Raw genomic sequence first — 25,824 nt, 5'->3', positions numbered from 1 at the left:
TCAGCGGGGAGCCTGCTTCTCCCTCTGCCTGCAGCTCCCTCTGCTTGTGCTCTGTCTCTGTCTCTGTCTCTCTCAAATAAATAAAATCTTAAAAAAAAAAAAAGTTACAAAGTCCACATAACAGCATGGGGCAAAAGGATGCTGAGAGAATAAATATAAGATTATATCAAGAAAAACAGAATATTGAAAACAACTGTTTTTAAAATTGTGAACAAAAAAGTCTGATGATTTTTTTCTATTTTTCTCTAATTTCAAAAAAAATTTTTATTTATTTTTTTAATATTTTATTTATTTATTTGAGAGAGAGAGAATGAGAGATAGAGAGCACGAGAGGGGGGAGGGTCAGAGGGAGAAGCAGACTCCCTGCCGAGCAGGGAGCCCGATGTGGGACCCGATCCCGGGACTCCAGGATCATGACCTGAGCTGAAGGCAGTCAGTCAGCTGAGCCACCCAGGCACCCTCAAAAAAAATTTTTTTTAAAGATTTTATTTATTTGAGAGAGAGAGTGAATGAGAGAGAAAGCACGAGTCGGGGTAAGGGACAGAGGGAGAGGGAGAAGCAGACTCTCCCACTGAGCAGGGAGCCTGACGTGGGGCTTGATCTCAGGACCCTGGGATCATGACCTGAGCTGAAGGCAGACACTTAACCAACTGAGCCACTCGGGTGCCCCTCAAAAAATTTTAATATATTAACTTCGTAAGGATAAAAAAATTTTACAATATCCATTTTTTCCCCATTGCGCATGTATGTTTCTGCAACTTCCTTTTCCTTTAAATAGAACATGCCAACCAGATCCAAATCTTGGCTGTCACTTTTCTCAGTTGCTAAATAAAGACAGGACAAGTAAAAGAAAGCAAGAGTGGGCCTCTTCCTGAACAGGATGCCTGATTTCCGGAGGTAGACGGAGCTACTTACTGGGGGCTTTCACGGAAACGGTGTATTCATTCTCCAGCTTGGCTTCCACCCTGACTGAGGGAGAATCCTCAGGGGAAAATTCTGCTTCTGTTGTCACCCTCTCATCCAACTTACATCTCACAATGACGTAGACAGTGGTTTCCACCTGGAATAGGAGACCAGTCAGTGTCCCCTCCCCCTCCTGGGTGCCCTATCAGGGTGCTGGGCAGAGGGTCTCCTGTCTCCCGGAGCCCCAGCTCTATCCAGTGAGGCTGTCCCAGAGCAGGGTGGGGTCTGCAGTCCAGCACTGGGCCTGACTGCCATGGGTCCCAAAGAGACAAGTTACAAAGACTGAGAAGTGAACGTTTATAAACCTTTATAACAATTTGATGCGAGTAATTTTATGTCTGTTGAATCTAATGTAATAATTTAAAATCCTGGGGCTTGTATTTCATCTTTTTATTTCACTTTTATAGCATTTCTTTTTTATTGCATTTTATAAAATCATTGGTGCATGGCAGAATTGGGAATTTTGAAAAACAAAATAAAATGAGTCTTCACAGATAGTTTGAGAAGCACTATGCTGACATGAGCCTGGCTACTCAATGGGAAGCCGGTGGACTGACAGCACTGGAAGTGGATTCAAAATGCAGAATGCCAGGCCCCTCCTGGCCCCACTGAACCATCAAAGTCTGAATTTTACCGAGACCCCCAGGTGACTCACATGCACCTTACGATGTGAGAGGCACCAGCCTAGAGAAGCCCTCTTGGGTTCTGCTTCTTACGCTGTTCTTGAAAGGGCACAAATACCTTATTGGAGGACTGATTTTCCCCAGGCATGGAACAATCCAATAGCTATATCACCTTGCTTGAAGGTCTCCTGCCAGACCCGCCACATGCAATGATCTTGTTTTACTGGGCTCATTAAGTGGGGAATGGGCCTCTTAAGACTTGAACTGATAAGGACAGGCCCTCCAAAGAGCGGGGGCGGGGGGAGATTTCCGGTCATTGCTAATCTCCAAACGTTCATCCTTAGATTCTACTATAAAGACCTCATAGTAGCCCTTCAGGACAAGGGCCACCATTTCACAACAGGTGAGGGAGAGGCTAGGTCCTGGCTTCTGGAGGCTGCTGAGGCTAAATGTGAATGTGTTTGTGGTGGTCCTGCCTCCAGCTGCAGGCCCAGCCCTGTCCCGCCTGCTTCTTCTCCCAGGCAGCATGGGGAGTCAGAGAGAATGAGTGTGCCCTCTCTGTTGACAGCAGGATCCAGCCCCAGCCTGGCCGCTCCAGGATCCAGAGACCTAGAGAAGGCCACAAGCCGAATCCTGGAAGCCAGGACAAGAGAAAGAACGACAGTCTGGAGAATCAGGGAGGTGTGTGAAGGGCGCCATTCTTCAGTTCCAAACACCCTCATCCACAGGTGCCCACCAGCCAGTCTTAGGACGACAGGAGTGTAGGGAAGACAGGAAGGCATACAGAGAGACTGGAAACTGAAATACCCACAAAGTCCTGGCCAATGAGGAGGGGGCATGAAGTGGGCTGCGAAGAAAGAAAAGGGAGTGGTGGGAGATGTGAACTAGGGGATGCATGCATCATCTAATGGGCTGCTGGGCCCGGCCACTCACCTCAGGCCTGGTATTACCAGATCCTGATTCAAAGGAAGCTGGGAATCGATTTTCATGCCTAATTTTTTAAAAACACTGTGCAATCGAAACCCAACATGTCTATGAGCTCAATCTAGCCACAGTCTGCAAAGCAGCAGTCTGCAATCCCCATGGAGGGAGTCCTTGCCCAACGCCTTGTGGCGTCAGGCTACATGGAAAACCACTCACAGGTGCAAGGAGGCTAGTACTTCCCATTGCCAAGGCTCCCACGCCCTCTTGTCCCAAGGACACCATGGTGGCAAAGTTAGTAAAGGGCTCATATCCACAGGGAAGCATTCTGCTGCTCTGAACTAATATCACATATTTTTCATCAAGAAAGGAAAGATAATGAAAAACTACCAATTCTATGGTAGAATTCAAATGACAGTGGACCATCAATTGGGCCACCACATTCAAGTCACCTGTTAACATAGGTGCCACCCTGAAAATGTTAGTCACATTATGCTTTGGTGTTTATCTTATCCCTTTAGCAAGCAATATTGGCAAGTTTTAGCCAGCAAGCTTCAAGGCATTCACTTGGAGTACTGGAGTGGTCAGTTGATGGAGAGGCAGGCTTTCAAAATGCCCCCCACCCATCTTCTTCCTCCCAGCCTCAGACTGGCAGGAACAGACCCAGGCCTCTACCTCCAGGGTTGGCCTAAGTGTCTGGTAAGGCTCATACCTGCCACATGCTCTGTGTTTCTGATCTATGAACTTAGAAAGTCTCGGATGACACACACTTTCCTGAGCTCGCCTCTCTCTTACTTAAAGGAGAGAGGTGTGCTCAAGTCCCAGGTACTGGGATTCCCAGGGCAGCTGATCTACAATGGAATCCCCAAGGGAAGGCTGAGATTACACTCCCTTTACTGCAACAAATACATCCGTTAAAAAGGCCACGTTCTGCCACTGATCCACCAGCCCCACGAGTGCCTACCCCACAGCGAATACGGTCCGGCTGCACCACCATCAGGTTCCCAGGTGAAGTCTGCAGTGGCAGGTTCTGCTGCTTCAAGTAGGAAGGGACCTTCTCGTCCTCAGTCTCGGTGTCAGTGACTGAGTCACAGCCAGAATCTACAGAACAAAAGACATCACTGAATGGGAACACAAGGAAGGAGAACCGATGGGACGTTCCACCCCATGAAAGCCCCAAACATTACCAAATAGGAAATGGCTCTGAATGTCAAATAAATACAAGCTGAAGGGAGTGACTCAGGAAATCATGAAAAACAACCTACCGGGAAAAAGTCAATTACCCAGTAGGCCAAAGGATAGGGTGACAGCAAGAGGAAGACTGTGGAGAAGAAGGCCAAAAAGTCTGAAACAGGATGTTGCCCAAGGCTGCCAAGTCCAGTCTCAACCAGTGGGTTTCTGGAAGCTTCATCTCTAGGCTTCCTGCACTGCTGGCTTTGGTGGCTTCGAAGAAACAAGGCCACTTCTCCTTAGGTGGGGTCAAGCATGGGCTGTCCACTTAAAGGTCATGTTTTGAACATCAAGTAAAACCTGTGCTGCCCAGGAAGCCATTATTCCTCATGGCTAGCCAATGGACCCTCTCTGGAGCAACAGTGAAATGCAATCTTTTTCAACAAACCTTGGATCAGTGTAACTGGAGTTCCAGATTGGTACTCCAGCCAACACCTATATGGTGCACAGGCTCAGAGCAGGTGAGGGGGGGTGTGCAGATGTGTGGGGCATGGCACAGAATGAGATGATGCTGAGATGGTGTAAGTGGAACCTACCAGAGTTCTAAGGCAGGGGCTCTTAACCAGGGTTCATCAACTGATAGGCTGTGTACAAGATTCTATGTGTATGTGTGTTTGCCTATACTTCTCTGGAGATAGTCCAACGCATTCATCAGATCCCCCAAGAGGAACAATATGGTTAAGAATGGTTAAGAGAAGAAAGGTTTATCTAGTCTCCTTCTTGGGCTTGCTCTTCTTCATTCCTAAACCACTTACAGAGCCAGCCAAACAAGTCAGGCACTGAGGGGACATGAAGATAAATGAGACATCAGTCCTGCCTTCTGAGAGCCCACAATCTAAAAGGGCAGGTCCAGTGAGAGGTAGGGGTTCTCTTGGCTGACTCCCACAAGGCTGGCCTCCCAGGGAAGGAGGTGGCCACCGGCAGAGCTCACAGCACTCAGTCCTAGTAGAATGCTGGGGTGGTGCATCAGGCCATTGATGTGTCCCCAAGAAAGCTGCACCCATAGGCTTGCACACTAGACCTCAGGTCATACCAGGGGAGAGGCTGTGCTCCCATGACCATGAAGGCTGAGGTGGTGGAGCTGCGCTAAGGGGGCAAGGCACCATCGTGTCCTATTGCTGTAACTGTGAGGCAAGGACCTCCAGGACCTGCTCAGGCTGGGGAGAGGACCAAGGCTTCCCAGATATGCAGCTTACAAACCCCACAGCCTTGGACAGTGGCCTCATCCTAGAGCCTGACATCTGTCAGCTGACAGATGCCTCTGCACGGCCCCAGACTGTGATGGGAAGGAGGCACACTCCTGCTGCTCTTCCCCTCTCTGGGATTTCCCCCATGACTCACTATTCCACAAGGCCTGGCAGACGCAGCCAGGTCTCTGACCTTGCCTGCACAACAGGAATCCCAGCAGAATTTAGTGCTAAGAGGCAAGGCCAAGAACCCTGGGAGTTCCCAGGAGGGTTGATACTGGTTTTCACTAGGTATCAGAGCCATCAATCTGCTATAGCTCTCCTTTCCTTTCCAATCCTACAGCCTCCTTTATCAGTGCTAATTATCCCCCTCAAAGGCTAACTGCAGTATCCTCCCTGCCTCCCTGCTCTCCAGCCATGTTAACGGAGGCTGCCATTTTCTCCGCCGGATCTGCCCTTCCCTGCTGCCTTCTCTCCTTGATGGGTGACTCCTACAACAGCCAGGCCCCATCCCCATGGACAGAGCCATACACACCACCCAAGCAACAACCACCCACTAAGGGAGCCTGTTTAGGAAAGAGCCAAAAAGATCAGTGATAATTAATATTCTTCTTCTGAATAATTATATCACATCCAGCTTTAATATTTTATTACTAGATGCCTGAACCATCTCATTTTTTCCATTTCTTAGGTTCTTCCTGGATAAGAAAATAACCTCATTCACTTAAAACACCCAATCAGTTACTTAGAACTGCAAGAAGTTCCCTGGAATTCCTCCAGAATTGTTCAGACCCTACCCTGAGCAGTCCAGTGCCAGGCATCAACTCTTGCCAATTCCCTATTCTATTTTACAGGCATAAGCTCCTTGGGACAGACCCACTGTACAGTCGTCCATTGCTTAAAAAAAGAAAAACTCTTCATTTCTCCCAAATTACTGATCTATTATTAGTCAGCTGGCCAAAGAGTCAAAGCTCTAGAAAATATACTGAGGAAACAAAAGAGAAAATATAAATAAGCCAATGACAAAGACATGATAATGACAGATATGGAGATGAATTTTAGAAACATACTGACATGAAAACTCTATGCTAAGAATTTTTAAAATTTCAATACAATTTTTATAGAAAAATACTAATTACCAAAATTGTCTCAAAACAAGTAGAAAATCTGACAAAATCAATAATCATGGGGAAAAAAAACTTCCTCAGTTTTCAAATAAAATTCAGAGTACAAGCCACATAACCCCTCTTCTTGCACTGAATTTTAAATTATAGTTGCAACAATGTTCTTCTTTATAATATCCAATTTCCTATCTAGGAAAATTCCATTTATATAGGTTTTATGCCTCTTACTAAAATTTAAAAAATAAAGTGTAGTCATATTTTATATTACATTTATAAAAAATTAAACAGCAATTAAATACAATGGAGAACCCCAAAATCAAGCTTCATTCTCATAAAAACTTAATATGTGATAAAGAAAACATGAAAAATCAGTATAGAATAAAGAAAATGGTTGGTGAGAAGAATGACTCGGCAGGTGGTGCTGGAAAAAGTTACCTATTTGGGGAGGGAGGATGAAGAGCCAGAGGGACTGTTTAGATGTCTCCTAATTCTCATATATCCCCAAATAAAGCTTTGATGGATTATAAAGACTGGAGTGAAAAATAAAACAGATTTTAAAAATTAAAAAGATGAGGGGCGCCTGGGTGGCTTAGTCGGTTAGTCGGCTACCTTTGGCTCAGGTCATGATCCCAAAGTCCTGGGATCAAGCCCCATGGGGTTCCCTGTTCAGTGGGGAATTCTCTTCTCCCTCTCCCTCTGTTCCTCCCCCTGCTCATGCTCTCTTTCTCTCTCAAATAAATAAATAAAATCTTTAAAAAAAATTAAAAAGGTGAAAATTTTATCATTGGTTTGGGAAAAGATTTGTTCATCTTAAACAACCAAAGAAATACAATCTAGACAAGCAATAGGGTTGGTATGAATTTAAAACTTTAGTAAACAAAGTTTTAAAAACCTAAAATCTAAATTATATTGCTTTGGCAGCATTAGTCATAATACCCAAGGGTGGAAACAGCCCAAATGTCCCTCAAGTAATGAATGGATAGACAAAGCATGGTATATTATTCAGTCATAAAAAGGAATAAAATATTGAACACTGAAAACACGATGCTGAGGGACGTCTGGGTGGCTCAGTCGGTTAAGAGTCTGTCTTCGGCTCAGGTCATGATCCCAGGGTCCTGGTACTGAGTCCCATATCGGGCTCCTTGCTCAGCAGGGAGCCTGCTTCTCCCTCTGCCTGCCACTGCCCCTGCTTGTGCTCTCTTTCTCTCTCTCTCTGGCAAATAAATAAATAAAATCATTTAAAAAAAAAGAAAGAAAGGAAAAAGGAAAACATGATGCTGAGTGAAAGAAGCCAGCCACAAAAGACCACATACTGTGTGATTCCAAATATATGATATGTCCATAGGAAGCAAATCTATAGAGACAAAAAGTAGATTAGTGGTTGCCTAGGGCTGGGGGGCTTGGTGAGAGAGTTGGGCTTGGGGGATGATAGCTAAAGGGTACGCAGTTTCCTTTTTGAGGGTATGAAAATATTCTAGAATTAATTATGGTGATAGCTGCACAAGTCTGTGAATACTCAAAAAAATCCACTGAATTGTACACTTTAAATCGGTAACTTGTTTGATGGAATGAGCACTGGGTGTGATATGCAACTGATGAATCACTGACCTCTACCTCTGAAACTATTAACACACTATACGGTAATTAATAGAATTTAAATAAAATTTTGAAAAAATGGGTAACTTGTATGTTATATGAATTATACCTCAATACAGTTGTTAACAAAAAATCCAATGGCAAATCACAAACTGGTTTAAAATTTGAAACAAACATGCCAATAAACATTAGCCAAGGGGCTAATCTCCTTAATAAATGAAGAGATCATAGAAATCTCTTTAAAAACACCCAATAAGTAGGTAATTCACAAAGGAAGAAATACAAATTACCTCCCCATCTAAAAAAAGAAAAAAAAAACATTCATTATCACTGATTATCATGGAAATGAAAATAAAAATTACATATTACTCTTCTACCTTTTCAAATTAGGAAATGTTTGAAGGCGAGGGAAGACAGATACTTACTCTCATTTGATGCTGAGGGAAGTATAAACTGATAAGATCTTTCTGGAAAGGTGTATGTCTATATACAGAGAAAGAGAAAGTCTTTAAAATGTTCATATCTGGGGTGCCTGGGTGGCTCAGTCGTTAAGCGTCTGCCTTCGGTTCAGGTCATGATCCCAGGGTCCTGGGTTCGAGCCCCGCATCGGGCTCCCTGCTCAGCAGGGAGTCTGCTTCTCCCTCCCCCACTCCCCCTGCTTGTGTTCCCTCTCTCGCTGTGTCTCTCTCTGTCAAATAAATAAAATCTTTTAAAAAAATAAAATAAATAAAATGTTCATATCCTTTGGCATATAATTCCACTAAAAATTTCTCTTAAGTAGGAAAATAAATGTTCAAAATGCAGATAAAGACAATGAACCAAGATGTCTGCTAAATCATTCTTTGCATCGGTGAAAAGTGGAAAACAACTTCACTGTCTGATGAAAGAATATTTAAAAATATTATTTTGGGGACATCTGGGTGGCTCAGTCGGTCAAGCATCTGCCTTTGGCTCAGGTCATGATCCCAGAGTCCTGGGATCAAGTCCCGCATCGGGCTTCTTGCTCTGCATGGAATCTGCTTCTCGCTCTGCCTGCCCCTCCCCCTGCCTGTACTCTCTCTCTCTCTCTCTGACAATAAAATCTTTTTTAAAAAAATATTATTTTCAAAGAGTTTCAAGTAGAAGCTATGACATTGTTAAGCAACAAAGCCAAAGCAGGATATAAAACCATATATCTTATAGTGTAGGGTATAACTATATAAAGAGAAATGCATTGAAAAGGTCAGAACAAAATCTGTGCTTGGCCCACCTTCTTCCCTCCCTCTTTTCTTCCTTCCTTTCCACCTTCCAACCTTTCTCCAGAGTTTATGGATAGCACTTGGATAATGGGGGTTGGGTAAAGAGAAAGCAGCTACTGAATCTTGTGGTGAATCGTGTCACTAGCTTGGCACAAATGAGATCGACCCTAATAGTACAGCACTTGGCAGATATTCCCCAGCGTTCAGATGGGCCATATAAACAGTTCCTTCCAGTAGGTCTATTCATTCAGTCACCTGAAATGAATTCACTCCTGGCAGCTAATTCATTTGAGGAAGTCAGGCAAGATGCCATTCATCCTGAGGCTGATTCTGGAGTCTGACTGACAACACCACCATTTACCCACAGCTGCCTCTTCCAGGGCCCACTACAAGACTGGGCTGGGGGCCCCCGCCCACTTCAGCACACCCAAGGTTTCCTTGAAGGAAATTCTAACCCAGGCATAAGCATCACTGAAACCCACCTGACAGAGATGGCACCAAGCTTGGCCACTTAAGGATGCAGATCCCTTGTGACCCTCCCCACCTTGAAGATAAGGTGCTGTCCTGGGACTCAAATAAGAAATGTTTGAGTGAAGGCACTCTGAAAACCCTGAGGATCCCCCTAATGTAAAATATTATTAAGACACCAATACTGTCCTCACTCCTTTAACATTGAACAATATTCTCTCAGCTTTTATGAGGTCCACAGGAACTCTGGAGAAATTCTAGACAAAGACTTTCTTGGTGCGTCTGGCTCCCCAAAGTCTCTTCTATAAAGGACCCATATGGCAAATACTCCTTGGATTCAGAGGCAGGAAGTTTGTCTCTTCAGAGAACTTGCCTGTTTTCTCCCATTAGACCAGAACAGGCTAATGTGGGATGTTTCACTTTTTGCCCTTGCTGCCAGATAACTGACTGACAGTTTTGGTTCTTAACTCCTGTTACGCTGTCATCCAGGACCTTGGTCTTGCCTATCTGTCTTTTTTAATATTGTGTTTCATTTTGGAGGCTGCTCCAAATACTCTGGGGATTTGGGCCAGATGTGAATCCATGTTTCTCAAACTGGCATCTCCCAAAAGGCTTCGGATATAGTCCCTATGAGAATTTGTGCCCAGGCCTTTCATTTGGATGACAGTTCCTCTAAAATAAGATGCAAAGACATTCCAGATTATCAGGATGACCACGTTATAACTGGGTCCTGCCACAGGACTGTGGTGCATGCGTGTGCTCGTGTGCTCGTGTGCACGGGTGCGTGTGTGTGAGTGTGTCCGCCGCTAGGTGGTGCTATGCTAGGTGTCAGGGGCCAATGAGGAAAGGAGAGAGGGGGCAGGGCGATAAAGGTAAAGGAGGCGTCTAAGCCACATGAACACCAGAAGGCTTCCCTGTATACCACTTCATACAGAGAAATGTGGTGGGAGATCCAAGTCCCAGTATAACACAGGGGAGCTGCAACAAGCCCCCTCAGTGGAATGATCGAGCACCTCAGCCTCATGCCATGCTCATGATGCTGCTGCAATAAACCAGCATCATCTGGCAAAATGAGCCTGTCCACGTGCCTTTTCTTTATTTCAAACCTATATTGGTATCTTGCTCATGTGTTGCTTTCAGAGTTGGGAAAGAACCCCAAACATAAGGAGATGAGTATGTTTATACATATTTAAAAATATCAGAATAATCTGTCAAGACTAAAGGTTCATAATTTTCTCCTTTACGAGGGAGTCTCTATATTGTTTGGGCCGACAAACTCTGTGAATTGTAACTGAAATGTGTGAGTGTGCAGCCGTACGGCCACCACGCGCCATGGAGCAGCTCGAACTCGGTGAGCGTGCTGGTGACGGACCCCTCCCTACTAATAATAACAACAGAAGTTACCCTTTATTGAACATTGTGGTGACTGCTTGATAGTCTTAATCTCATTTAATATGACAACACTGGGAGATAGGAATCAATACCTTATTCTCTTCTAATAGATGGAAACCCTGTGCCTGAAGGATGGAAGGCAGCGAGCCAGTGGGAATTCGCCCCCAGAGGTCCATGCCCTGTCTGGTTTGTAGACGGGTGGAGGGCAGGAAGCAGCCCTCACTTGCTATTCCTGGTGTGGGGCTGTGGCTGCAGGGCAGGAGACACCATGCAGGCTTTCACTCACCGACGCCTGATGGTGCTGCCTTGTTCTGAGCCATGACGCTTGGTCTTGGGTTAGATGTGCTGTGACCTGCCACCAGGGCCAATAGGCACATGCCAAGGATGGGGTTTAAGTTAAGAGACACTGAACACCAATGGAACCAGCCAGGGTCTTGTGAGCTCAAGGGTCCTTGACCCAAGGCTGCATTCTCTTTCTTTCCAATTAAGTTTTCAGACCATTAAGTTTGCTCTTCTTTCTGTGCATTGTCTGGCACTCAGTCAGGACCACGGCTTTTTGACAGCCTGCAGGACGGCCAGAGAATGGTGCTTGCTGATCTTGGAGAGTTTTTTCAGAATATACAAGCTAACTTCTCTTGTAAGGTAATGCTAAGCTCTGAGAAAACCATAAACAACGATCATTCATTAAAACAACCACGTTTGTTGAGCATTTACTATATACCAGGAACCAGGCAAAACCCTTAACATTTATGATTCCATTTTATCACAACTAAGGGATTGATATGATTCTGCCCATTTCACAGATGAGAAAACTGGGGCACAGAAATCTAAGTAAGTCGTCCAAATCACATAGGTGCTTCCCGTATGAAAATGTAACCCCCAAATCCATGCTCTCATGCACTCTGGTAGTGTATTCCACACTGTGAACCATGTAACCTGCTGTATAGATGATTCCAAAGTGTACAGCAAATATTCAGTGACACTGAACCATATGGCAGAAAGCAATCCCCTTTCAATTTTTCCAACCCCACTTATATCGAGAAGAAGGCAAGCCTTCTTGCCTTCCTGCCTTAACCTTGTATGGTTAAGAGGATGCCTGGAATATCTCTTTCACATGCTTCTCTTTTTCTCCCGTGGTACTATGGTGAGGACAAGTCCTTAAGCCCACAGACTTCTTTCTGTAGGCATGAGTATCCAGTAGAACTTACCGGCGGCATTTACTATATACCATTGTTTATAGTACTTAATACCACTTATAAAACTTAATACCACCATTTGATTTTTTACTATCTTTATTTTTAAAGTTACCTTCTTTTTATATTAAGAAATAACCGGTTTTTCCACGACAGTGGCACAGTTTCCTTTTAAAATAAATTTACTTAAGTAAAAAACCATGAAATGACTCAAAGAAAATATTGTTGCTAGTACAATGGACATAGACTGTGGTGATGGCTGTGCAACACTGTGAATGTAATTAATGTCACTGAATTGTATACTTATAATTGGTTAAAATGACAAATATTAGGTTATATATATGTTGCCACATTAAAAAAATTGGTAATTTAACATACCAAAAAAAATTGAATTTTACACTTTAAATGGATGAATTGTATGGCATATGAATTATATCTCAATAAAACTGTTAAAAATATAAATAAATATCTCAATAAAACTGTTAAAAACATAAATAAATAAATAAATCAATAAATCAATAAATCAATCAATCAATCTGTTGAAAAAGATGAACCAAAAACCATGTTGATGATTCTCAAATGACCAAAGTTTGAGGAAAGCTGAATTATGCTATATTGTTTCCATTCTGTTAAGCTAAATTTATTAGTGATTTTTAAAATAAGGTAAAGTGAAGGGAGGAAGGGAGGAAGAAGACCTGTAGCATAAACATGTGGAATTATTTTCTTCAAGTTTTAGATGAAAAGGAAAAAGAAAGTGAACAAAGAAAGAAATTAAGGAGACACATTTTAGCAGAGAATGAAAAACTTTCCACCAATCCAGCCCCAAATGGAATGAAACAGAAACGATCGTTGGGGCCGGTCCAGCTGGGGTCATTGGGGAATGTATATCCGTGGGCTGGAATGAAACAGGAGAGGATCATCAACTGTGTCCAAGATTTCCAGTGCAGCTGATAAAAGAAAGAGTGAAGAAGAGTCAAAGATTTCTTAGAAGAATACAGAAATGAAGAGCCAAGCAACCTAGGTGGCAGGGTCCATGAACGAAAGGGGCCATGTTCCTTCTGCATTTGCATCTCGGGTCAGGAACCCAAATTTAACCGTCACACAGATGAGGCAGGAATATAGAGAGTTGCCTGAAGTCTGGAGAAACCTCCAGTGGCTTTCCCACTCAGGATGAAACTTCTCAAGTATTATGATTCTCACCCATCCTACCCAAGCCACCATGATGAAACTGTAAGACAAGATATCTGAAAGCCGGACATAAAACATCCTGAAGCCCCAGCTTCCAAATCACCTAGCAAGTATCTACTGAATCTGTCTGACGCGGGACCCACTGAGGAGTCCCAAGAGTGTGTGCTCTATAGTCTTGGCCTTAAGAAGCTTACAGCTGATGGGGCGCCTGGGTGGCTCAGTCGGTTAAGCACCTGCCTTTGATTCAAGTCATGATCCCAGGGTCCTGGGATCCAGCCCCGTGTCAGGCTCCCTGCTCGGTGGGGAATCTGCTTCTCCCTCTCCCTCCCTGCTGCTCCCTGCCCCATCCCACCCCTGCTCATGCTCTCTCTCTCTCTCTCTCATCTGTCTCAAATAAATAAAATCTTAAAAAAAAAAAGAAGAAGCAGAAGCAGCAGCTTACAGCTGAACTGGAAAGAGGAGGCTCCTTGTGGAAAACCTAGGAGAACTACGGAATCCCTTACCAGCAAGCACCAGCCTGTGTGGTGAGACCATAAATATACCTCAATGAAGTAAGTTAAGGTTCCAAGTATTTAAAAAGTGCTGGCACAGGAAAAATAGAACAGAAGTTCAGAAAGTTGAGAAAAACGTCCTGAAGGATGAAGAAGGCAAATTAACTTACTTTAATTGAGTCAAATAGCATTTGGATGCTGAGATTACCCTTCAGTGAAAAAGGTACATTTCCATTTAAATTAATAAAATAAATCATAACTCATTCCTTTATTCCTTCAACATACATTCATTGCCTACGCACGAATTACAAATATTCAAAGCCTATCCTAGGACCCCCAAGAAATGTAGGGGTGAGAACATTTCTGGCCTTTCTGACATTTGGGGGGACCACGTAGGCGAGAAACACGGGAAAGCTTCTCTCAACTTCCAGAGACAAATGAAAACAGGAATAACTTCAAAACAAAATTATGAGGGGTAAGCAGGAATTTATAAATAAAATACAGTTTATGGCCAAAAGAGGATCAAAGTAGGACGGACATCCCCAAAGAAATGGCAAGTAAGGCCTTGAAAGGCACAGAGAAGGCTGACATGGTGGTCAGAATGACTTTCCTGGCAGAGGTAAGAGCATGATCAAAGGCACAAATACTTGACAGTAAATGATGTGTTGGAGCTACAGGAAGCAATGTGCAGGCACCTTGTATACAGGGTGAGAGGGGAAAGGGAACCTGAGGGTCAGAGAGGACCCTGAATGCCATTCAAGGACTTCAGTTGTATATCAAAGACCTGTCAGCAAACACTATTCATGAGAAAAGGAAAGTCTATAAAATATAGACTGAAAATACAGCTTCATTTTTCTAAAAGTGGAAGAACTTTGCTTGTTTTCTGAAATAATTCCAGAGACACAAGCAGAATATGTCAGCTCTTTTATAAATCTTAGTCAGAATCGAGAAGGGGAGTGGCTGACCACCCATCACACCCTGAGCAAACAGTGCCTCCAAATATATAACAACATAAACCAGTGGCTAACAAACTGTTACCAAGCCAACATCCTGCTCTATCTGCTTTCATGAGCAAATGAGACGCTATAATTAACCTGATGTCTGAAAGTATACCACAAGCATGGTTCACAAAATGCTTAAAAAAATGATTCTTAAGTAGACCAAACATTGCTCCTACCATGTATCTTGTTTCTAAGCTATTAGCTTAGAAAATCAGTGTCATGGTTATTATTCTGTCCTTCGAAAGCACAAAGGGAGACCTCAGGTCTGGCCTCATCCCCAAATTCCAAATGTGTGGATCCAAATGAAGGAGTTTTTGCTCTCCCTGCAAGAGCACGTGGGTTCTGGGGTGAGGTGAGAGGTTTGCAGTGGTGGGACTCAGGTTTTGAGTTTCAATACCCCTCCCACCCCCTGCTTCCTGGCAAACATCAAGACTGCTTATTCATTTTAGTCAACACCCATGGGTCTTTCTCCCCCCTTGTTTACCCACCTTGGTTAATGGGTACTGAATTTCCTGTCCGATGAACCCCTTTCACTTAAAATGCTCCCAACACAGTGACAACTATACCCAAGCCGCAAGTCACCAACTCCGGGCAAAGTCACACACAGTCATCAGTCAGAATGATGGTAGGAGAGTCAGAGGGATGCCTTACCCACCGCATATCTTACTGGCGTTAAAGTCGGAGGGCGGGTAGGATTATGTAGTGGTGTTAGTGTGAGTTCATTAAAGTGACACCCATCATTATCCTCGTCACCTTCATCACCATCATCATCCTCACGATGCCGAAAAGGTAAGGAGAGTCCTGCGGGCATATCCCCAACTCAGACTTTAGATAAACCCATGGCAGCCACTCTGCCTCCCTGGAAACAAGGAGGAAGGAAGAGAAAGGAGGAGCAAGAACGAGCCCGCTCCTCCCGCAAGCCCAGGCTGACTGCCTGAGGTAGTCGGTGTTGCTGAGCTTCCCAGCACTCGCCAGCTCACCTGTCACATCCAACCTGCTTTGCCATCCAGATGTTCTGTGCCAGCTGCAGATTCCTGAGGCTGCCTGGTATCATTACACATCAGTGGCTCTGCAGCACTAGGTAGAGGGTTCTGTCTGGATCAGGACTCTACGAGACATCAACACCAGTCTTGTCCGCCGACTCACAAAGACAAGGACTCCTTTCTCCTTCCTTCACCGGGTACTCCCTCCGGCCCTCCTCCAGGTACTTGAAGTTCAGGACAAGGGAGCTGGGCAGGAGGAGAGGAGACCTCAGGTCTCTGAGGTCTCTATCTAACCCCCACCCAGTGGCTCTAAGTGAACCATTCAAAGTGTTAGTTTTGTTTTGCTCTAAAGCAAAAGATGACGGCTCTTCCCTGCCCCTCCTCAGCAGCACCCTCCGTGCTCTTCAGCTAAAATAGAAAGAGCCCCACAGCGGAGGCTGCCATGACAACCAAAGAGACCCTGACAACAGCACTCATGATCCTCAGCCTTGCTGGGCCTCTCCAGTCCCCTCCCAAGTTCAACCTCCAGGAAACTTCCCTGAGTACACCAGCCAAACTACTCCATTCTCGTCCAAGAAGCCAGGGCTTATTTGGAGTTTTCACACCAAATAAGTGTCTCAGAAGGGTTTAATTCGTTCTCATTTCTTCCTCTCAGTGGCCTCAAGTACCTGTGACCAATGTGACTATCTCCCACTTTGCAGATGGCAAACGGAACGCACGAGGACGTGAACTGACTCGCCCTCGGTCACCAGCAGTGGGTTTAATGGTAGAACCACATTTAGAACTCAAGGCTCCCATCTCCTAACCAGTTCCCTAGCTGAAGGAATGGCTGATCTCAAGAAAGAGGACCCAGTGGAGAAATAATTCCTCCGGGTGAGCTGCTTCCTGGCCACAGATGGAAGTTCTCTCACCCAGTCTCTGACATAAATCTGGGAAGGGTTGCAGAAAGCCACGTCAACCCTGGACCCAGCATCTCCGGGGATGCTCCCAGCACAGCTTTCATGGGCTAAGTTTATCAAGACCCTTAAGAAGCACTGGTCCATACCTGCGTTCCAAAAGCCACCACTGGGAAGAAGGGTTTTCACCAGGACTCTCAGGGCTGGAGCCTGCAGGCCCCTGTTTCATCGTTCAGGAAACCCCAGTGTTGCTAACCAAGCAGGAGGTACCACAGCCCCCGTGAAGATTTCCTCTTTCTTCATCTCTTTCCGATACTTATAAATGTGCTTCCTCTCTCTATGTAAATTTCGTTCAAATGGCAGGACACAGGCTTGTAATGCGGCCATTAATAACTACTCTTTAAACAGCCTCTTTTGAGTTTCCGGGTTCAGGAATCAATTCTAATCTAAACAGACATTGATGTCTGGATTTACTGGTGTGAGGATAGACAAATGGGCTTTGTCTGAGGCAGGCCACAAAAATGCAGTTTATTTTGACCCAGCCAAGAGCTGAGAGGCCAAAGGCAACTTTTTTTTTTTTTTTTTTTTAATTTGAGAAAGAGAGGGAGAGAGAAAGCACGAGCAGGGGGCGGGGCGGTGGGGAGGCAGAGGGAGCAGCAGACTCCCTGCTGAGCAGGGAATGGACTTCGGGCCAGATCCCAGGACCCTGAGATCATGACCGGAGCTGAAGGCAGATGCTTAACAGACTGAGCCACTCAGGCACCCCTTGATAATAGAAATGAGCTTGGGAAATTGTGACAAAAACTTCTTTTGCTTTTCCTCTCTACCACTCCACTGTCACGCTTATAAGAAAGGCTGAGGTGAGGTTTACTTTTCCCACTCCTGCTGACCGTTAGCATTCTACCCAGCTAGAACTACAAAATTGGACTGGTCGGTTTCACTTTCCGTTTTTAGGAAGCGCAACTTTCCCTCCTCAACCTGAAACGCTGCATCTGGACTCAGAGCATGGTCAAGTTGGGGTGGGGGCATGCTTCTCCTCAGTGATCACCTTTAAAAAAATACAAAACAACAAGATGGCACTCCAAATTGCTTAAATAATTATGGAGCAAAATAGAAACTCCTTTAACCCAGGGCCTGCTGATTGCCTCCCACCCTAACAATTAAAACCTGTGCACTAAAGGCAAGGCTCTATAGATATTATATCCTATTTTCTAGCAACATAAATGCAGCTGTTGGTGGGACTCGGGGAAAAATGCAGTCAGTAAAACCACAGGGGCCGAGATTCAAGTCCCACTGCTACCACTGACGGGGTAATCGTGACTTTTCTAAGCTTCAATTTCCTCTCCTTTAAAATGAGCATATTCATACTTGGGATTAAGTGACAAACGCAGAAGCCCTTGGAAAACTGAAAAGTGCCAAAGGTAAGTATTTATTATTCTTGTTAGTACTCATCTGCTGAATGAGAGTTCTACAAAACGAGTGCTCATGTAGAAATAGGCAGGAGCATATCTCTGCATCCGTCCAGAGCCAGACCCAGGAAGTGAATGTTCAACGGCTCAGGGATGCTCCAGGTAGCCAGGGAGACAGGAAACAACAGAGATCAGGCTACTCCCAGGCACAGGCAGCAAGCCGTGATTCTCCACAACAAAAGAGGTGTCCTGGGCCCACCAGGTCATCCAGCAAGATGGTTCTCACTGTGGCAGTCGATGGCGACTTTCTATTAGAAATGGAAGCCTGCGTCCCCAGGCATGGTCACACCCGGTTAGAACAAGCAGCCCAGTCAGGGGCAGTGGAGAAGAGCAGTAAGTGCAAGAGCTCTGCCCACATCCAGACCCAGCTCTGCCACTTCCCTCTCTGGGCCTAGGCTGCCCCGTGTGCCAATGGAAATCATCATACCACCTATCTCCCTCAATAGCTGTAAGTATATCATGAGTTGATTCATATACAACACCCGAAGAATGCCTGACAGAGAGTAAGCACTGGAGAGTCTTAGCAATTAGTATTGTTGATCTGCTGACCAAATTGTTCTTCCACTAGACTGTGATTCCTTTGAGGGCAGATTCCCTGACATTCGTCTTTTGATCCCCAGAGCCTAGAACATAGTGAAAATCAATAAATGCTTCTTACATGAATGGATGAATCAATAATAAGATAAGACTGATCACCTAAGTAACTACTAAGGAGAAAATACAACAGGGAGGACCAACACTGGGCTTTGTGCCATGGGGCTTTTAGTGCGCTTTTAGTGCGGGATCTGGAGAGAAACAGGAAATTGACACACACACACACACACACACACACACACACACACACACACACACACACACACACACACACACACGCCCCGCCCCGCCCCGCCCCGCCCCGCATAGTCTAGCTAGCAGGCTGAGCCAAGCTGCCCTGGAGATTTGACATGGTACACACACTGTGTGAGTCCAGGTCTTCTGAGAAGCAAACACTGAAATGGAATTAAACAAGCAAGGATTACATCAGGGAAAGTACCTGTGGCAGAAAATGGGAAGGAAAGCCAGGGAAATATTACATTAGGGAAAGTACCTGTGACAGAAGATGGAGAGGAAAAACAGGGAAACCATCACATGGTCTGAGGCCAGATAAAGAAGAGGGGGAAGGAAGGATGGGTACAAGCGTCCTAGACCACTGAGCAGTCTAAGGGAAGTTCCGCAAGCCTCTCAAGGAGCTCTCAAGCTGAAGGTGGCCACTGGATGAGTCCCATGTCCCCCAGGAGCCAGGCTGCTGTAGTAGCCCTGCCATCTCGGTCGTTGGCTGGGAGCGGGGCGGGGTGGGGGGGGTGCTGCCAGAGCCTTGCGCCAATGCCAGTTTGGGCTCAAAATGTAGCCCTGGGGCGCCTGGTCAGTTCCAGTCAGCCGGAGGTCTGCTAGGCACATCTTCATGGCAGCCACACATGTGGTAGTCCTTCAGAGCACTGGATTTTGGGTCCAGACAATCTAGGTTGAATCCCAGCTCTTACTAGCTGGTTACCTTAGGCAAGTTGTACAACTTCTCCAAGCCTCGTTTTCTTTATTTGCCAAATGGAAGTTACAATCCCAACCTCTCAGGATCGTTACTGTTATACGCTGTGCCTGAGACACAGTAAGTGCTTCATAAGCGGCAGCTGCCATTTCTCTATATTTACGTCTATTAGCAATCAGGACATGAAAACAGCCCCCATGGTTGCATACTTGCATTTGAGGGACAAGGGACATGAGCCTAGAACCATAGTTAGGCGGTATCATAATTTAAACAACCAAACCAGTTTGTCTACAAATGAAAGGTCCCAGGGACTTCCCTATTTGACTGTTTCCTGGAGGGGAGGCCAAGGTGGGTGTAGCGTGCCAGAATCCACCTATGGCCACACACACCTCCTCTCCTCTTCCATTTGCTGTGGCTTGTCTGCAGTGTTGTCAGCCTGTCCCCTTGTCAGCTGTCTGCCTCTTAAGGAAAGCGTGCTCAGCACACCTTCCCCACCAAGAACAGGATCATCCCTGAGCTTGGAGACACAGGACTCTGCAGCGCCACATAATTCCGAACACCTGTTGGGGGACTCTCTGCTTGCCTTTATCTCTGGGACCTTAATTGTTTTCTTAAAACCGTGGCCAGCTTTCTGGTAGTGGTCATTGCCTGGCTACCGCTGGCTTCTGGCTCCTACATCTGCCTGGAGTCCCAGAGTGTCTACCTGTTGGGCTGCTAGGACCCAGAGCACTTACACCTGCTAAGGCCCCAGTTCAGCTACCTGGGTCTCTCTCAGCCTCACTGCCCTCAGGCCTTGGTGGCAGTAACAACTAAGAACCAACAAGGAAGAGAGTCCCCAGACCAACGGGAAAACACACTCTTAACTTCTTCCACCACCACCTCAGAGACCTTGTTGCCAAATCCCCATTTCCCAGAAGGTCACCGAAAACACACCCTGGGATTTTTTTTCTGGGGGGGGGGGAGGGGGGGGGGGGGGAGGGTTGTCTTTGAAGGAATGACCTTCAGTTTTTCTAACTGAAAAAAGTCAAAATTAAACTAAAAAATATTGATTTTTGTTTAATAATTAACAGCTTGACGGAGATGATCAAACTGTATCTTCCAGAATGGTAAATTTCCACTTTACCGGGACTTTTTTCAGGAAATTTTAGCTTTCTGTGTTGGAGCTGGAATCCAACACAAGCCACCTTGTTTCAGTCAGAGGTGGGAAAGCCAAGGGCGCAAAATAAAGGAACTGGTTCAATCTTCCCAACCAAGCCGGAATGGGCCTTTCCATCTGAGGGAAGTGAAGGTCACTCTGTGAAGTGGAAGGAAAGAAAGCCTCCCAGCAGTAAATAGGCCAGCCCCTTGCTCACATGGCCTCCAACAGGCTCAGGGAGCCCGGCTCTGAATGCGGCTTCTTTCTCTCCTCTGGTTCCCTAGCCAGAGCTCGGAAAGCGCTAGGCCAACTTGACACCAGACACAGACAATGTCCAGGACAGAGAATTCCCGCCAACAGGGAGAAATGCTGGCTGGGCCATCTTCTGCCCCTATTACACATAAATATATTTACAAGCTTAGTAATTAGCTTCTCCACATCATCTTTGCCTCTTGCATAGCATTGACTGCCTTTGCACTGATCCCTCTCACCAATTGAAAAATCAATCAGATTTGGTTTCCTCGCAAATCGAAATGCTTGAAAAATGATACCCTGAAGCAAAACCTGGGCATTCTCACACTTCGACCCTCGGGTCAATGATCCATTAACCACCTGGCCCTGATGAGTCACATTCGCATTCCCTGTTGTCTGCCTCTGTGTCAACACAGAGCGGACAACACAATTTGATTTCAGGGACCCTGTCCAGCCCTGACGCTCTGGGTGACGTCCCACCTGCCATGTGACCCTATGACCTTCTGGGAACATTTCTCCCCAGTCTGGACGAGTGCAGTACAAGACACATAGCATGAGAGCACATCATTTTCTGCTTTAGAATCACAGGCACGGGAGCAAAATACAGTTTTCACCATTATTTTATATTTAATTATAGGAACCACTAGAAACCTAATTAACACTGGGATCAGAATCAAGAAAAATCTACCCAAGTGATTCACATCTTCTTGGAGGGGAGGCAGGAGTGTTTGCAAATGTCCTGCCAGGGTGATAAATTCAAATGGAGAAACTGTGGAGCTTTTAAAGCACCGTCAACATTCTATTACCATTTTATATTTTAAAATAATGAAACTGTTATTTTTATAATATGAACTATGGAAGATGGACGTCAAAAGGGGTTCCAACAGATAGAAAAATGCTTCCCTGTAATCCACGCACCCTTGTGTCCACCACTCCGCCTGCCCCTCAGCCCCTGGGCCCCTCCCTCCAGAAGCTCTCAGGCCACCAGACCCTGCTCTTCTTCACTTTTCCTCTCCATACTGTAGGTCCTCTGTATGTTGTGTTTTGCAAATCCAGCAGTCACAATATGGTTTATTTCCCCTTTGGTCAGGGTTCAGCAATCTTCCAAACATGGGGGTGGCAGGCATAGGCCCCTGTAGGGGCAGAGAAGAATGCTCACTCATCTGAAGTGGGCAAGGAGCACCTGGAAGGTTCTCATGCACAAAAACCTCCCCCACCTCCACATTCTACTAATAAAAACTTCATCTGAGTTATCACACTGGGGATAATGCAAATGTCCTGAGGAAAGGTTCAGCTTCATGGTCACTCACACCTTAGTGAGAATTATTTTTGAATCTTAGATCATCCACATTTGAAACACACTAAAGAATCATTTAGAGCAAAATTCTACTCAGTAAAAGATTTTTTAAAAAATCATAGTCAACCTCTCCTTGAATACTTACAGTGGCAAAGTCTCCATTCTTTTCTACTTCACTAATGGGAATTTCAAATTATCTGGGAAAGCTCATCCTTCTCTTCAGCCCAACCCTGCACAGTCTGTTAAGATGGTTCACTGCAAGTAAAGGAAATCCCAACTCAAAAGCCTTCAACAGGTAAGGACATTTATCTCTCAGAGTAGAAAGCCCAGCAGTCGGGACGGATCTGAGAGTTGGTTGGCACAAGAGCTCAGCGACATCATCAAGGTCCCAGGTTCTTCCCGTGTCTCTAGCCCATCGTCCTGCAGCATGAGCCTCATTCTCAAGTTGGGAGCACGACAGCTGTGGTGTCCACAGCTTCACTTCAGCCACAACAAGGTCCAGAGGAAAAAGAAAGATTGCCTCAAGCATGGAATATAAACTCTTCCCTTCCCTCTGACCATCCCGACTGCCATCACACGCACAATACCTGTCACCGGGGGGAATGCCATCCATTCACGGGCTCCGCTAATCACCCAGGGCAGAAAGACTGTTGGAAATTCCACCATAACGTCCATCTCTCCTGCCTGCCAGCAACTTCTACCTCTAACAAAGTTCTCCGTTACCCCGGCAACTCAGAACATAGCTACACCCCTTTTCACAAAATGGCTCATCCAGGGCTCCAAACTCCAGGCTTGTCCTTCGCTGGACATTTTCTAGTTGGCCAGTTTCCCCCTAAAAGGGTGGCACCCGGAGTGAAACACCATCTTTGGTGGAATACAGTGAAATCACAATACTCTACGACTGGGGGGCTGTATGACTGTGGCTTAATACTGTAATCTCTTTTAGTGGCAACATCGTACTGTTGCTTCCTCATCAGTCAAGTAGTCAACTGTAACCAGCAGTTTATTTTCACAAGTTATTGCCCCGTTGGATTTCTGCCATGTTGCACTAGTTCAATTGCTTTTATGGACCTAAGAGCAGAACTTAGGATCATCCCTATTGAACTAGACCAAGATAATTTTGAATAATGCTTCTGCCACTCAGTGTAATAACTACCCAGGCATCCATGCATGTTATCCGTCTATAAATCTATATTAGGTTGTGTTTTGTGCTGGTCTCAGCCTATCTGGAGGAATGCTATCTGCTAGAAATGCCTGGGGGCACTCACCTATACCCCAGGAGCTTCCCACAGACCTCTCCCTTTCCAAACCAATGTTACAACTGGATGAACCTTTGTGGTTCTTATTATGATTGCAAGATGCCCTTCAGCAATGGCCATCAGGAAACTTTGAAAAAATAAACATTTATTACTTACAAGACCTGGAAATTACATAGCACACCTGTGCCCACACAGTGAGGTCATGGGAAGAGAGAGAGTGAGACAGAGAGAGACACAGCACAGGCCTGCGGTTCTTTTACTGGGGTTGGGGGGCAGGGGGCCTGGAGTTTTGCAGACTTACTCTTTAATGGTGAATTTAAAACCTAAGAATGGTTGCGGCCCCTGGGCGGCTCAGTTGTGTCTGCCTTCGGCTCAGGTCATGGTCCCAGGGTCCTGGGATCGAGCCCCACGTCGGGCTCCCTGCTCAACGGGAAGCCTGCTTCTCCCTCTCCCACTCCCCCTGCTTGTGTTCCCTCTCTCGCTGTGTCTCTCTCTGTCAAATAAATAAATAAAATCGTTAAAAAAAAAAAAAAAAAAAACCTAAGAATGGTCATTTAAAGCAGGAAGAAAAAAGACAAGTGGTCCAAAGGGTCAGTTATCAAAATCAACCAAGATCTTTAAAAACAAAGGAGCCTCAGTGTGCAGAGGTGGCTTTTTATCTAGTCCTATGGCTGAAAATGTGTTTATTTCATATAGCCATCTTTGAAGTCTATGCCTCTTTGAAATGGATGCCTGCAATCAAAGCTTAAATCAGGCACTGGAAAAACTGTCAGAGTTTACACTACACTTTGCTAGGGCTGCTGTAACAAAACACCAGACCAAAGGCCTTCAAGAACAGAAATCTATTTCCTCCCAGTTTAAGATCAAGGCTAGAAGTTTAAGATCAAGGGGTCAGCAGGTTTGGTTTCTTCTGCAGTCTCTCTCCTTAGCCTGCAGATGACCACCTTCTCGCTGTGTCCTTACTTGGTCTTTACTCTGTGCATGCATATATCTGGGTCCTAATCTCCTCTTTTTATAAGGACACCAGTCATACTGGATTACAGCCCATCTTAATGACCTTACTTTAACCTTCAATACCTCCTAAAAGACCCTATCTCCAAACACAATCATATTCTGAGCTACTAGAAGTTAGGATTTCAACAAATGAATTTGGGGGGGAGAAATAACTGAACCCCTAATAAATTTGAGGCCTGTATATGCCTCAAGGTCAGAGAAAAATCGGACAGGAAATCTAAAACCAGAGGCTCTGAAAATCTACTAGCCACTCCTCCAATGACGACCATTAAAGAATAACCATTCATTCAGTTACCTTCTCATTTTGGAGAGGGGATTCTGACAAGGTTTGAGAGAATACTGAAGAGAAAGATTGTTCTGGAAACTGGAGCATTTGTAGTTGAGCAAAAAGAGGGCTCTACAAGAGTGTTTCCACAGTCAGAATGGGTGGCTTTGGATATGATGGGGGCTGCTGAGCAGAGTCACAGTGGAGCAGGTTGAAGGCTCTCAAAAGGCAAATTCAGTTATTTCCCAATTTTACTTAGGACATGCACAGCAACAACTGCAGTTGGTACACTGAAAATTATCCTGAATGCCCACAGCACAGATAAACCGTGTCTGTCTTCATTATTTCGGTCTGCAGTTAGCCAGGTGGGCAGTGATAACTTGGCATCTTGCCCAGGGACCCGAAGGCCCTGTTGCTACAGATGTGATGAATGGAAAGCAACTGGTAGGCTTTCTCAATATTACCCTCTTTAAAAAAATATATGTACATAATTGTAAATAATAAATAAATATATGGAGGGGGGTACTCTTAGCGCAACTACACCTAAATACCAATGAGTTAAGTAGGTAGCACTAAGGAGTAAGATTCAGAGAAACAAATGCTCGTTTGTAATCAGCTTGGTTACTCAGGGATCTATAACTGTTCCTTCTTAGATTAAATAGCTTAATTTAGGAGGCAAAAAAGCCTGCTTTCCAGGTGGATTTACAAGTCGAATGCCTGAAAGCTTTAGGGTAACATGATGTGATTAACCTTTCTGCTGTTCCCACCTACCCTTCTTGCTGCTATGTGCAAGTACTCAAACACTGGAAACTGAGGCTAGAAGGTCTACAAAGGTCACTCAGCCCAGCTCTTCTATCTGGTGTTTGAATCACTTTTCCCACAATCAAATACCTACTTAAAACCAATGAAATGGGCACATGGGAGCTCAACTTTGCAAGAGCTGCCTTCTCTCCGAGGAAGCTCTCCTCCGGGAAAGAAACTGCCACGGGAGAAGAGAAGCACCATTTTTGGTTTCATGCTCCACTTTGTACTGCTTTAGTCACTACTATGAGATTAGTCTGTGACAATATGATACCTGGGTGGGGAAAGAGCTGTGTGAGCCCATCTTTCCCTCCCT

At 45.2% G+C, this 25,824-nt stretch overlaps 1 protein-coding gene across 4 annotated transcripts in view; it reads right to left on the bottom strand.

Moving 5' to 3' along the window:
• PIK3AP1 (phosphoinositide-3-kinase adaptor protein 1) overlaps positions 1–25,824 on the bottom strand; it is a 126,730-nt gene that overhangs the window by 58,274 nt on the left and 42,632 nt on the right. For all 4 annotated transcript variants that reach the window (XM_025881169.2, XM_025881168.2, XM_073904385.1 and 1 more), the window contains exons 3-4: positions 3,472–3,608; positions 916–1,060 (exon numbers count right to left, since the gene is read on the bottom strand). In XM_025881169.2, coding sequence (XP_025736954.1) covers positions 916–1,060; positions 3,472–3,608 — 282 coding nt within the window. The remainder of the gene's footprint in view (positions 1–915; positions 1,061–3,471; positions 3,609–25,824) is intronic.

This window comes from Callorhinus ursinus, unplaced genomic scaffold (assembly GCF_003265705.2).
Source record: "Callorhinus ursinus isolate GAN/ISIS: 27379988/994484 unplaced genomic scaffold, GSC_fseal_2.0 scaffold20, whole genome shotgun sequence".
Taxonomy (NCBI): domain Eukaryota; kingdom Metazoa; phylum Chordata; class Mammalia; order Carnivora; family Otariidae; genus Callorhinus; species Callorhinus ursinus.
This window is presented reverse-complemented; position numbering and strand designations above follow the sequence as displayed.